General features: G+C 41.2%; 1 protein-coding gene across 1 annotated transcript in view; it reads right to left on the bottom strand.

Annotated features, from left to right (window-relative positions):
- Nucleotides 1–217: 217 nt before the first annotated feature.
- The window catches only part of LOC100494922 (calpain-2 catalytic subunit-like), a 35,281-nt gene continuing 21,022 nt past the window's right edge, over nt 218–14,476 (bottom strand). Inside the window, exons 13-21 of the mRNA XM_031891252.1 lie at nt 13,748–13,790; nt 12,469–12,531; nt 10,769–10,826; nt 5,504–5,568; nt 5,341–5,409; nt 3,183–3,261; nt 2,327–2,443; nt 1,560–1,618; nt 218–480 (exon numbers count right to left, since the gene is read on the bottom strand). Coding sequence (XP_031747112.1) covers nt 454–480; nt 1,560–1,618; nt 2,327–2,443; nt 3,183–3,261; nt 5,341–5,409; nt 5,504–5,568; nt 10,769–10,826; nt 12,469–12,531; nt 13,748–13,790 — 580 coding nt within the window. The 3' untranslated portion in view covers nt 218–453. The remainder of the gene's footprint in view (nt 481–1,559; nt 1,619–2,326; nt 2,444–3,182; nt 3,262–5,340; nt 5,410–5,503; nt 5,569–10,768; nt 10,827–12,468; nt 12,532–13,747; nt 13,791–14,476) is intronic.

Genomic DNA, 14,476 nt, shown 5'->3' with positions numbered 1-14,476 from the left:
CCACTTAGCGGAAGCTTGATATCTATCCTGTTAGCGCCGCAGTGTGGACCTGGACAGTGGGGCCTGGCACCCAAACCCAACAATGACTGGTACACAAACTTGCAAGCTTTTAGATGATGTCAGCTGGAAGTGCTTTTGGGTTGAAATCCCGGCACCAGGCTCCTTGGCAAGATTCATGCATTTTTCAAACTGTATAAAATATTTTAAAAATACAGAATTTGAAGCCCAAGGAAAAATGCAATTTTTATTTCAGCTAAATTAATAATTACACTTATTTTCCTAAATTTTTATAACTATTTTCCTAATTATTTTCCTAATGATACAAAACAAAACAGCACAAATATTAAGCAAACAAAATAAATTCAAAGCTTTTCTCCATCAACAAATGATGCTTTTGCCTTCAGTAAACATCAGAGATTTGCTTGCAGTATTGCAAAATGGAAGCTTTTCCCTTCAATTGAAATGTAAAAGCTGTAGCCACTGTAGGGAATAAGAAAAACAATTAGAAAACAATACTTTATACCATAAGACCATTGAGAGCAGATACAGTTCTTTAAATTTGGATCTTTATGTTAATATAAAATGCACATTAAAGGGAATGAGAGACTGTGGGTGAAGGCAGGGGTGCCTCCTGAAAGTCTGAGTTCCCTAACATTCTGCACCTTACTAATAATAGTTAAAGGAGAAGGAAAGTCTAAGTCACTTGGGGGTGCCAAAATGTTAGGCACCCCCAAGTGACTTAAACCGCCTACCTTTTACCCCGGGCTGGTGCCCCTGTTAGGAGAAAACTGCACCAGCCCGGGGTACCTGCAGCGCTTCCTCCTTCCTGAACGCATGCGCGCGCATGCGCAGTAGAGTGAAAAGCCGACCTTTGAACAGAGAAGTCGGTGTTTCACTCTACTGCGCATGCGCCTGTCCCGGACAATTGGCTGCAGCGCAAATAGGGAAGAAGGAAGCGCTCGACAGGTACCCCGGGCTGGTGCTGTTCTCTCCTAACAGGGGCACCAGCCTGGGGTACAAGGTAAGCGATTTAAGTCACTTGGGGGTGCCTAACATTTTGGCACCCCCAAGTGACTTTCCTTGTCCTTTAAGATCCAGGCCTTACCCCAATAAAATATGACATTACACTAATTTCGACTGGAATGATATGCTGTATCTCAAAAACTCCAACAAGTCTTCTGGCATTTTAGTGCCGAGAAGGAAATACACATTTTATAAGCCCTATCAGAGTCTACTGCCATCTAGAGTACATGGAACACAACAAATCTCTCACACCTCACCTGATCTGCCAGGAAGATTTATTTATTTATCATTTGAACAATTATTGGCTGTCATATATAGATCACATTTATTTACACTTCACTAAATTGTTATGTACAGAAATAATCATTTATTAATGAAATAATCATTTATTAATATAACTCCAGAAATGCATGCAGCATTTTACAACATTATTACCTGTATATCAACAGGGAATTTTCAAAAAATAACAAAACATGAAGGGAAAAAAGTGATTTAAGCTGGTACTTCCTAAATAAGAAGCCACCAAGTTGTCTCACCTGTTGTTTGGAGATACTGATTACACCATCTTTGTTTTGGTCCATATTCTGGCATTGTCCTGGAATGCAATGCAAATAACAATAAGCTATGCTGGTTAGATGAAAAATACACGGCCTTATTGTAAATGAACAAATTTACGGGGGGCTAAATTACACTTTAAATGTGTCATATAGAAGCTGGGGTGGCACATCTGTAACATATTAACAATTAGGTGGGTGCTCACTCAAAAACACAGCATTTAGGGCTGAATTTTTGTTTCAGTGCCAATAAAATTGGGGTCTTTATTAGGAAAATTACCCCCCAAGTGTATGTAGTGTATTCTGGGTCAGCTTGCCGAGACCTACATGCGACATTAGCCTTAGGTCCCAAGACAGAGTGAGCAACTTGTAACTGGGAAATCTGGGTAAGATACTAATTCATGCAGCACTCATTTATATTTTGAGGCTTATGAAGCACACTGAATAATATTTTAGTATACTTATATATTGATCAATACAATTGTCATTGCTTTTAGCAGATCTTAGCCACACGAGGAAGTATCTAATATACATGCCTTTGATGTTATAGCATCCTGACTGTAGAGAGGGAGGGCTGCTCTACTTACAAATCACTGCTATTTGGACAATTTGGACAATTAGGTACTTGGAGAGACTGACTCATATATGTGTAAATGCAGGGGCCCAACCCCCCATGCAGTCGATCCCCCAGCTCCCCCTTTAATTATTGCTATTGGTGTGGCTACATTACATTACCAGAGGGATCTTACCAAAAACACAGACGAGGTATGCCAAGCAGGAAAGAAAACTATCAAAATCCACCTGCCTTACATCATCACCATATTTCTGGCACAGAGATTCTACCAGTTGGTTGTTCAGTGTAAATCCTGTTAAGAAACATTATACTTTAAGACATGCAGAATGTCGCAATTTACTCCAAGAATATTGAGAAAGAGGAGCACTTCACCCATTTTGGGTTCCACAAGGAAATTACTTATTTTACTTTATATTTTTTATTTCTAGTGCTTTTTTTTGAAGATTCAACAGAAAGATCAAACCGACCCAAATGAGACCTGTTGTTTGTGCCCATACATAGGCAGATCAGTGGTCTAAAGGACCAATATCGGCAGCTAGAATCGGCCTGCCTATGGCCACCATAAATCAGCTGCAACAATTACCATGCTGCTCAGGTCTGTATTAAAGGGTTGGGTCTGTGATTAATTATTTCATGTTCCAGGGTACACACTGGATTCTTATCCATTCAAGCTCAGTATTTAACGTTGTGCTAGCCTTCTAGGGTATCAATCCCTGAGACCAGTTTCAGGGGTTCCCCAAACATAGATCAATATTCATTAAAATTAAATTGATACAGACTGCTTTCAATAATAAGTTCTATTTATTGTTTAGAATTAATCATACAAGCGAGCAATCGTAACACTATTTCATTTTAACCTAAAATTTTGAAAAACTCTAAAAAACAGAAAGGTGTTGTAATAAGTCATAAGTTTGTGGTACACTTTTTGAATATAATGTTCTAAAGGTGAACTGCCCCTTCAATTTGTTCAGCATTAACAAAGCATCATTGATTCTGAAAATAGATAAATATTATTTTGAAAGCTTTCTTACCAGCCGCTTCCAGTGCTAGACGCAGTTCCTGAACATCCATTGTTCCTGACCTGTCTTTATCATATTTTGTGAATATTTTCTATAAGAACAGGAGTCATTAGAAATCATGAACTTGTGACACTTGTTACTAATAATTGACAAGCAGGCTACTGATAAACATCGTACTGTGTCAGCTCATGTTGTACAGCCTTTTGCATTAGTGAAAATCTCAAAACTGTGCCCCCTAAGGGAGGTGACAGACGGGTAGATTAGTCACCCCGTGACAAATCTTCGTTGCTGTGGGCGACTAATCTCCCCGCAATGCCATCCCACAGGCAAGAATGTACTGTAAATCGCCCGTGGAATGGCATTTGCGTTGCTCCGATTTCCCGAAGTCGCATGAAGTTTCCTCTCAAGGCAGCTTGGGGCGACTTCCGGAAATCGTAGCGATATCAGTAACCCAATCAGACATTTGCCGTAAAAGTTTCCTGCCCATTTGTTGCTGCAGCAGTGGCGATATGGCCAACCAAAAGCACCAAAAGCGGGACAAACTCAAAGGTTATTTTTACAACCAGGACCCAAGCCCAAAACCATCACAGAAGGGATGAAACAAAAGCTGCAGGTTAAGAAGTAGGTACAACCTTAATGCACTGGAATATGGATCCACCGCCCAACCCATCCCATAAATAAGATATTTTTGCCAAATGGCAAACTTCAGACTAACTTTAACTCTAACTAGTTACAAGACCTACAGTTAGGGGCAGTTAAAGCTGGCCATACACATGAAGATATATAAATATCTTTTTTTACAGTAGGGCCAATCTTATCCTGAAACAATCGTTTAAAAGTATGATTTGTCCATCAACAAAAAAGGCCCTTTGAAACAATATTGTCTAGTTAAAGCCAGGAAAATTACCTGCTTGGTCCTACAAACAATTGGACAATGGGCAAATTTCATTGCTAACGATGAAAATTTCCAAACCTGCCTGATCGATATTCTGACCAATGTTAGATGGAAAAACCCTAAATGTGTGATTGTTTAGTGCCCACTAACCTTATGATAATTTGACAGATTTATTGGATCACACTGAATTGGTCATTAGGGAGAGAAAAATCCTAACATGTATGGCTACCTTAAAGGAGGTAGAAAGGTAAAAACTAAGTAAGCTTTATCAGAAAGGTCTATGTAAATACAGCCATAAGCACTCACAGAAACACTGCACTGACTTCTCTGAAAAAAGATTTGTTGTGTCTGTAATTCATGTGCCAGAGACACGCAGCTCTCCTCTCTCCTGCTCCCCTCTCAATCAAGAATGCTAAGAACTCACTCCCCCCCCTTAGGAAGGTGGATCTGAGCCAATCAGCAGGAAGCTGACTTATAGTCCTACAAACTGAGCGTGTACACTTGGTCTTGGAGACTTAAGGGCACTATTGAGACAACTGAAGGTATGCCTGCAGCTTGAGATTAACTCTTTATTAGCCTTTCCTTCTCCTTTAAGCCAACATCACCGGTGAAGTTGACCATAGCAACAGATCTTTGCTTTTGTTTTCTAACTTGTAAGTGATCGTTCAAATCTAATTGCTGATTGGCTGCTATGGCCAACCTCACCAGTGATGTTGGTTTACACACTTTAATAAATAAGCCCCTAAATGTTGTGCTTCATATAATAGAACTGTGACACTAGACACACCCAGTTCATGCCATTTTATGATACCAGCTGGGGCTGGACGTGCACACAAGGGGGCAGATTTATTAAGACACGAACGCTTGGAGCGTTCATTCGAATGCTCAGATTGTTTTTTCGGCAAATTTTTAGTGTCTTGCGTGACTTTTCGACGCCCGCGCAACTTTTTCGTACGGAAAGGTTTTCCCGCTGTATACAATCGTTTGGTACGAAAATTTTGTGACTTTCGGATCGCCAATACGATATTATCGTGACTAATACAATTTTTTCGTAAGCGTTTTTGGGATATTTGTGATCTTATCCAAGAAATTTTCTTATCCAATCCGAGATTTGAACTCACGTTTTCATGAATGTGCCCCCAGGATTTGAAAGTGTTGAGAGAGGTATCAAGAACTACCTCCAGACTGGTACTGCAGACTTATACAAGGGTACATTATTTGTATCTACTCCCAGCCTACTACTGAGAATTTACAAATTCCATATCAGAACATTACCTCCCACTCCTTGATCTTGAACCACAGTTGCCTAAACTCCTCTAGTTGCAGCTTCCCATTTCCGTTGTGCTATAGAAGTCAGTTAAGGAGAACAAGGAATGAAAATACACTGGTCCCCAACCATGTCTTACAAATTTTGGCAAGTACTGCATACAAAGGATACATCTGTAATTTTTATTAGTAGTCTGCAGGTATCCAGAGGGAATCCGTCCATCTTCAGGTGGGTATCTGAGACAACACAGAGTTGGGGAGAAAATGATAACATGGTGTAATACAACACACGATAATTAATGATGCATAATAACTGAATGTAAAACAGGAATATTACACTCCAGGCCTCAATGTCATTAGCAGGCCACAAATGTCTTCCAATGGGTGGCATGTATGATGCATTGACAGATATGATTTTCCAGGATTCCTGATTGCATCACCCAGCATCCACAGTAAATGGATATCAGTCTAGATTGTTGGGTCCTCATACATGTATTAAATATCACATGAAAAACTGTATTGGTACATATATATATATATAGTAGGCTTTAATTAGCACTAAAATGTCATGATAATTGGCATTCAGTCCCCCCCCTTCACTGCTTTTTTTTCCAGTGTTTGACAACCACTGCTAATATTAAGTTCAGTTGGCTAACAATTGCAAACCAAATAATTTAAAGTGGCCAATTGCCAATAAGAGGAATAGCCAATTTGATTCTAGCAGGAGGCTCTTAGAAAAGAAAACACTTAATTTTGGTGTCCTCAAATTATATGTCTCAAAAGTTGACCCTTGTTGGCAACAACATTTTTTCCCTGGGGTTGGATACAGCATCAAGTGGCTGAAGTACTGGAGACATTTAAAGCTGAGGGGTCAAACCCGGGTTGACAAAAAAATAGACAAATACAGCTGAAGTGGTATTAGAGAACAACAACTGAGGCAGACACTAGGGACATCACAAAGAGCAAATGTTTTACAAAAAATTACATACACTAAAACAGTTGGGAAAGAGCTGTTATACAAGCTAAGAACTTCAACAGGTAAACCAGAATGACCTTTTTTCTCAGAGTGAAGTATGACAAGCAGCAATAAAACTTTACTTATTTATTTATTTTAATTTGTTGTCCACCACAAGGATTACTTACATCCTTGTTTATTCCAGAACAACTACATTCCCCCCCCCCCCCCCTAATGTTTGAATGAGATATAGGAAGAAAAACAGATGATCTAAGTCAGTGCTGTCCAACTGGCGGCCCGCGACCCCCCTCTGTGTGGCCCCCCACCTGTCTGGCTGCTTTGATGGCTTACTTACTTGTGTAGGCTTTAAATGGTATCAGTACTGTGATTAACTGCCCCCCCCTGCATGGTTCTCACCTCAGATTCAGGCTGTAATCAGGCTGTATTGTTTAAATATGTAATCCCCTGTACTGTTCACACTTTTTAATCTCTGCATTGTTCACCCCCTGCAGTGTTCACACCTCAGGCTCAGGCTGTAATCACCCCCATTGTTCCCCTGTTCACACCTCAGGAGCAGTAGAAACCCACAAATAATCCCTGCATACTACAAAAAGAACATATACTGAGGTGGTACTGCAATTAAAAAGTTTTTTAATATATAGTTATTGTGCAGACTGTAAGAGCAGTGCCAGCATTGTGTCACTGTAGGCTGCCTGTGTGTGCCATACACACAGGCATCATAGGGCAAGCAGAGTATGGCACACACAGGCAGGGTAGGGAAGGCAGAGTATGGCACACACAGGCAGAGTAGGGCAGGCAGAGTATGGCACACACAGGCCAAGTTTGGCACAAACCAGCCAAGAATGGCACACACAGTGAAAGTATGGCACACGCAGGCAGGGTAGGGAAGGCAGAGTATGGCACACACAGGCAGAGTAGGGCAGGCAGAGTATGGCACACACAGGCCAAGTTTGGCACAAACCAGCCAAGAATGGCACACACAGTGAAAGTATGGCACACGCAGGCAGGGTAGGGAAGGCAGAGTATGGCACACACAGGCAGAGTAGGGCAGGCAGAGTATGGCACACACAGGCCAAGTTTGGCACAAACCAGCCAAGAATGGCACACACAGTGAAAGTATGGCACACGCAGGCAGGGTAGGGAAGGCAGAGTATGGCACACACAGGCAGAGTAGGGCAGGCAGAGTATGGCACACACAGGCCAAGTTTGGCACAAACCAGCCAAGAATGGCACACACAGTGAAAGTATGGCACACACAGGCAGGGTAGGGCAGGCAGAGTATGGCACACACAGGCCAAGTATGGCACAAACCAGCCAAGAATGGCACACACAGTGAAAGTATGGCACGTAGGCAGGGTAGGGCAGGCAGAGTATGGCACACACAGGCAGGGTAGGGCAGGCAGAGTATGGCACTCACACAGGCAGGGTAGGGAAGGCAGAGTATGGCAGGTTTTTGCTGTACTACAACCATTAATATGGGTATGGTCATGTGATAACATGGGTGTGGTTTCAAGTGGGTGCAGTTTAAAAAAGGGGAGTGGTCAAAACTGGCTTCCATTATCGGCCCTCCACTACGTAGGCCGGAAAAATTCCGGCCCTCGGTACAACAGAAGTTGGACAGCACTGATCTAAGTCACCAAACGTGACTCAAGCTGATGGAAGGTTTAAGATGGCCATACACGCACCGATAATATCGTACGAAACCTCGTTTCGTACGATATTCGGTGCGTGTATGGTATGTCGGCGAGTTGACCGATATTGCAGGAAGCTGCTGATATCGGCCGACTCGTTGATCGGACCAGTTTGAAAATTTTGATTGGGAGCCATAGAAGGCGCCTGACCAAATTCTCCCTTCAGCGATGAATTCGTCCTATTCATCCTATTGTTTCTACCTCCTTACCTGCCGATTCAGCCCTGAATGGTGTGTGGCGGATCTGACGATGTTTCGTGCGGCCGATGGTCGCACGAAACATCGTCAGCTGGCCACGTGTATGGCCAGCTTTACATTCCTCTACGCCACAGGCCCCCAACCTTTCCTACTCGTGAGCCACAGTCAAATGTAAACAGACTTGGAGAGCAACACAAGCATCATAAAAGCTCATGGAGGTGCCAAAATATGGCTATTAGATAGCCTCTATGCACACTATCAGCTTACAGGAGGCTTTATTTGGTAGTAAATCTAGTTTCTATTCAACCAAAACTTGCCACCAAGTCAGGAATTCAAAAATAACTCTCTGGTTTGGGGGCACTGAGAGCAACACCCAAGGGGTTGGTGAGCAACATGTTGCCCCCGAGCCACTTATTGGGGATCATTGCTCTACGCTATATATCTTTATGCATCTACCTTAGAATGATTCAGAGATGGTTTAGTCAGTCAGCATTGTAAACCTCTTGTGTACCTTGGTAAGACGTTTGCCCTGCTTGTTTCAGGGACTGTTCCTTGTATCTTCCCTGCCTATTCAGTGCCTGTTTCATATACATTCAATACCTGCTTGTGCCTAAGTAAAGTGTGTATTCTGTTTGCAAATACATGTGTCCCATTAAATGCTTTCGTCTTAGGCGTATTCCACATGCCACCAGACAGAAAGGAGCCAACAAGGCATGCCATAGGCCTTAGCCCATATTTGTAACCTTTGTGCAGTGGCTCTGAATCATTCTGTCATGATTTTCATGGTATACTTTTCAATTCTAAATTACACTGTTTACATAGAAAATAATTCACTCTACTATTTCAAATTTTTTTTTTGAACTAACAAATGTATTGTTTTAGCTGTGATATTGGTGTGTAGCCAGCGCTACACATTAGAACTATAACCTATTGTTTCTCCTACTCCATGTAACTGGAGGAGTCAAAAGCTGGACTTGGATTTCTTACTATTGGGTGCTATTCTGATATCTACAGGGAGCTGCTATCTTGTTCCCTTCCCATTGTTCTGCTGATCACTGCTGGGAGGGGGTGATATCACTCCAACTTGCAGCTCAGCAGTAAAGTGTGACTGAAGTTTATCAGAGCACAGGTCACATGGCTGTAGCACCCTGGGAAATGAAGAATATGGCTAGCCCCTTGTGAAATTTTAAAAAATCTGTTTGCACTCTTGAAAAACAGATTCCAATACAGGATTCTGCTGGAGAAGCTCTATTAACTGATGTGTTGTGAAAAAAAACATGTTTTTCTATAACAGTATTGCTTTAGTGAGTGCAATGTACCTGCCAGTGGCTACCAGTGTAACTGGTAGTTATGGTATAACATTAAGGCTAATGTACAACAGAGAAATAAGTTTCCTGTGATAGACCTCTGTTTCTTCCTGCAGGCAACTTTACGTGACTTAGGAAAACCGAAGCAAAGCGCAGGCCTTTCCTCCAGCGATTTCCTTTGTTGCTGGTGGAAAGGCATGTTGGAGACATTAGTCACTCACTGTAGCAGAGATCTATGGCAGACGACTTATCTCTCAGTGGGACATTAGCCTAGAGCCTACTGCACATAATCTATTGTTTTTAGCTGATATAATATCAAATGATAATTGTTGTACTTTGCTCTAACACAGCAAACAATCTCTGGCCTATTTCTGGCTGCCTCCCAACTCTTACATCAGGGATTCTCTTCTCTCAGGGATGGAAATTATTGCATTTCAGGATATCCCTGTTAATAAGTTACATTTATACACTTCCACTGATTAATCATTTGCATGTGGAAACATACTGAATATAGGAAAAGGACAAGCCTAAGGAAGGCCCCTGAACAGGAATATATTTATGCTCTTATTTTGTAGAAAATTACTGGAAAATCAATTAATGTTCTCAAATTTTTAAATTAGTAGGTTCCTAAAAGTGTTCCAGTGGTAGTTGCTATTTCATATAGTACAAACCTGCAGCATCACAGTGAAACAGAAACTATCCCCCATCTTATTTGTTACTTTATATCGTATATCGTGTAGTACAGGTATCAGACCTATTATCCAGAATGCTTGGGACCTAGGGTTTTCTGGAAAAGGGGTCTTTCCGTAATTGGATCACCATACCTTAAGTCTACTAAAATTATATAAGGATTAATTATATTTTAACTGGGAGTATAAAGTTCTTAAAGTTATTATTACAGAGAAAAGGGAAATTTGTTTTAACATTTTGGATTATTTGATTAAAATGGAGTCTATGGGAGATGACCTTCCCATAATTTGAAGCCTTCTGGATAATGGGTTTCTGGATAACAGATCCCATACCTGTAGTACAAAAGGGTACTAAAAATGGTACCAGACTACTCACATGAACACATTTATCACCACTGGGCATATTTGCATCTTGGTAGTAACCCTCAGCAGCCAATAAAATGTTTAGTTTCTATTTTCTACCTGCAGCAGAATGAAAAAAAGCTAAACGCTCAGTGGTTACCATGGGTTATGGTCCAGTCTTGATAAATAAGCCCTGCAGCCTCCACCCCTAAATAATAAACCATATAGCACTTACGTTTGGATGTTGTTTGTACCAGAATACGTTGTAATTCTTCAGGGCTGATTTCTCTGTCCTAGAATTACAAAAGCAGGAATGATATGAACTTCTCCTATTATCATCCTACAATTACCATCGAACATTCAGATTAGAAACCTTTACACAGTAATCCCACAATAACATTTTTATATTCATGAAGCTACATTTACAACTGCTGCTATTTCAGTAACAAGCAGGAAAACGGTAGCTGAAGATCCCTGAGCTACAATTAAATGTCTTGCACAGCAGACACAAACCCATAAAATTGTTATAAAAAAGTATATAATAGTGAAATCGCACAGAGAATAAAGAATTGCTTAACCCACTCAAATCTCCCTATACTATATGCACAAGCACAAGTGTCCACAGAGCCATCTACCTGCCTGGAGACTGGAGCATATTGTCTGCTACAGGGAACCTCACAGCACTAAATAAAATAAAATGAATAAGAGTTCATTCCAAAGGTGATCTCAGTGAAGGCTGCCAACTTTTTATTTTTCTTTGTAATAGTGTCACCTTTTAGTTGGGAGGCTTTACTCCAGGGAGTAGAGAAGTTTTATCTGTCAGTGCCTCCTCAGCATGGTTTGGCCAGTATTATTGAACTGTGCAGCATATCCTGGATTATAAAACTCTATAGCTGGCCATGACTGAGTGTGGGCTCTAAATTACCGTCCCAATAATTTTGTGCATGTGCTGTGTACCTGACAATGTTCTTTGTACAACTGGTGTCTGCCAACTATTTCATGTTCAGAACATCCTCCGAATATTTAAAGGCTTTTATCCTACAATTTCAGTGTGAAGGTTAGTTTTAGATCTAACGTTTGTCGGAAAAAGACTAAAATCTGAACGAGTGTGGCCAGCTTTGTAACATCTTACAACACAAGGGCTCAGCTATGAGTGCTCAGCTGCAGTCATGCCAAGTTTGCCACACCTGTTGCACCAATGTATGCCAATCATTAACAGGCTTATTAATCAATTTTTAGAGTTTGTGAATTTGAGTTTGTTTTTCTAAATCAAATAAATTTGCATATCGAATGCTCGCTTACTTATTAATAAGGAAAACTTGCTTGAATTTTAAAATATGGCTTGACTTTGCCTATGACAATTCCCTTTGACTTCTATAGAAACTTGCAAGCTTTTAGATGAATTTTTATGTTCGAGTTTTCGGGTTTTTTGCACATAATAAATACCAGACATTCGAATTTTGAAACAATAACTCCAATATGAGTTTTTTTAGTACAAATCAAATTGTGAAAAAAAAAAATCAAACTGGACCGTGGATAAATCACCCTGTCAAAAGCTGCATTTTTGGCATAGTTGTGCTTGGTGTCCCTGGCTTTGTCCTGCATGTGCATAGTGCTCCTATTGACACAGTGAAACCATTGGCAAGCACTGAAAATGACACAATTGCAATTGTTTTGATGCATTGGCTCCAATTGCATCAGGTGTATTTTGTGGGACAAAACACTGGATTATGGGCAAAAAAACATGGCAAGTTGTAGCCAAAATTGCATTTTGCAGTTGACAGTGTAACAGCAGTAGTATTTGCATAAAGATGCTTAAAAATGGTGGGTCATTGGTAATAGTTCTCAGAAATTATTAATTTTTTAAAATGAAAATTGACCAAAGGTCTGTTTTTAATATTAATGTGCAAGGGGTCTGCTTATTTATCAACTTACCTGCCCGGACAGTCTTGTAAAGTGGGCCTGGAATTCCTCCATGGTGCCCTGGAGCTCTTTTTCCTATATAAGGATAACATTTGGATTAGGCCACAGTGCTCTTCAGTGTGTTTTATCAGGGGCGATTCTGGATGCCGCCCCCCCCCCCCCCCCCGCTCCCCAGCGCTTACCTTCTGAGCGCAGGAGCGGGTCTGGGGGCGGTGAGAAACCGGAAATTCGGCTCTTAAAGTTACCAGGAGCGGCTTTTTGCCGCCCCTGGTAACTGGGGCGCTTCTGTGTTTTATTACAGTAGATAAGATCATTGTGGCTAGAAATAATAAGGGTGTCTAAACTAATTGTATAATTAAAGACATGCGCACCAGGGCAAAATGGAATTATGGCCGTAGTCTTCTTACTCAAAAAATGGGAATGCTCTCAATTAGGGATGCACCAAACCTTTGTTTTTGGGTTCGGCAGAACCCCCGAACCCACCCTGACGGATCCGGCCGAATCCCAAACCGAATCCAAATCTTAATAAGCATATGCTAATCAGGTTCGGAAAGGGTACAGATCTTTTCCCCCTAACATTAAACCTTTCCGAATGCTAATTAGCATATGCTATTTTATGCTAATTAGCATTCAGATTTGGTTCAGCACAGAGCAAGGATTCAAACCAAATACTTTGAAAAAAGGCTGGATTTGGCCCAAATCCTGAACCGCATTTGGGATTCCATGCATCCCTACTCTCAATACCATCATTATCTCAATCCAGCCCTTTTTAGCCGCTGGTACCCAGCAGGAGAGACTGTGCCTTAGTCCCTTTATACCAGAGCTTTTACTGGTATTTCACCAGTTTAAAGGCAAATAAAAGCAAGTTTAAGGAGTTGGTGATAGACATCATTTTCTTTTAGTTAGAAATCAGTGGATTTTGCAGACAGGGATAAATATACATTGTATTGGCATTGGCCCTGGCATAACTTAACTTGTGTGGGTTAGAATGCCAGTGACAGTGCTGAATGAGCTACGGATCCCAGGCCCCTTATTTATTTATATTTACTACCCCATTCCAACAATCCATGATATTTTCATGGAAGCTCTCGGGCTGCTCTTCAAAAGTCTTAAAAATGTTTTTTTTTACTAAAGTGCCTATAGGTTCTGAGTACGGAGTACAGCCCAAGACCAGAACAGTGTCAGGATAACTGTGAATGGTAAATGGTCAATTTATTCAGAATTACCAAAGCTAAACTGTAAGCCAGTTTAGTAGACAATAACCTTATGCCAGCAGGATTATGCCACCTACCTGAAACACATTCACATTTGCTCTGATCTCATAATCAATTTCCCTGTAGAATGTAAATGTCAGTGATTAATTATTAGTTCTATACAGAAGACAAAACAGCAATAAAGAGGGGTGCCAGTGAAACTTTGAAAAGCCACTACCTGGCGAGAGTCTCAAAAACACTATTAAAGGTGATCCACACCAATATGCTGTAACTTTCAAAACCAAACTAAATAATGATTACTAATGGTATGGTGACATCAGTTTAACCCAGTGATCCCAACCAGTGGCTCACAAGCAACATGTTGCTCACTTTCCCCTCTGATGTTGCTCCCAGTGGCCTCAAAGTAGGTGCTTATGTGTTTGAACTCCTGGCTTGGAAGCAAGTTTTGAAAGCACAGAGACATAGTTTTACTCTAAGCAGAAGCTCCTGCAGCCTAGTAATCCACATGGGGCTACCAAATAGCCAATCACAGTTCTTATTCGGCATTCCCAATAAGTGCCTACCAACTTGGCTTACTTGGCCCCCAACGCATGTGCACAGATGCATGCTCACATGGGGAGGGGGGTTGCTGGGTCTGCTGTAAGGGGGTGACGTAGTGGGGGAAAGGGCCCGGAAATAAGAGGTGAAATAAGAGGTACCTGCCCGGTGCCCCCCCCCCCGCCTCTTCTGCCTACCCCTAGTTCCAGCCCTGTTCCCAATTGAACTTTTTTCATGCTTGTGTAGTCCATGAGTTAAATAGGTTGGGA

Source organism: Xenopus tropicalis, chromosome 8, assembly GCF_000004195.4.
Source record: "Xenopus tropicalis strain Nigerian chromosome 8, UCB_Xtro_10.0, whole genome shotgun sequence".
Taxonomy (NCBI): Eukaryota; Metazoa; Chordata; class Amphibia; order Anura; family Pipidae; genus Xenopus; species Xenopus tropicalis.
This window is presented reverse-complemented; position numbering and strand designations above follow the sequence as displayed.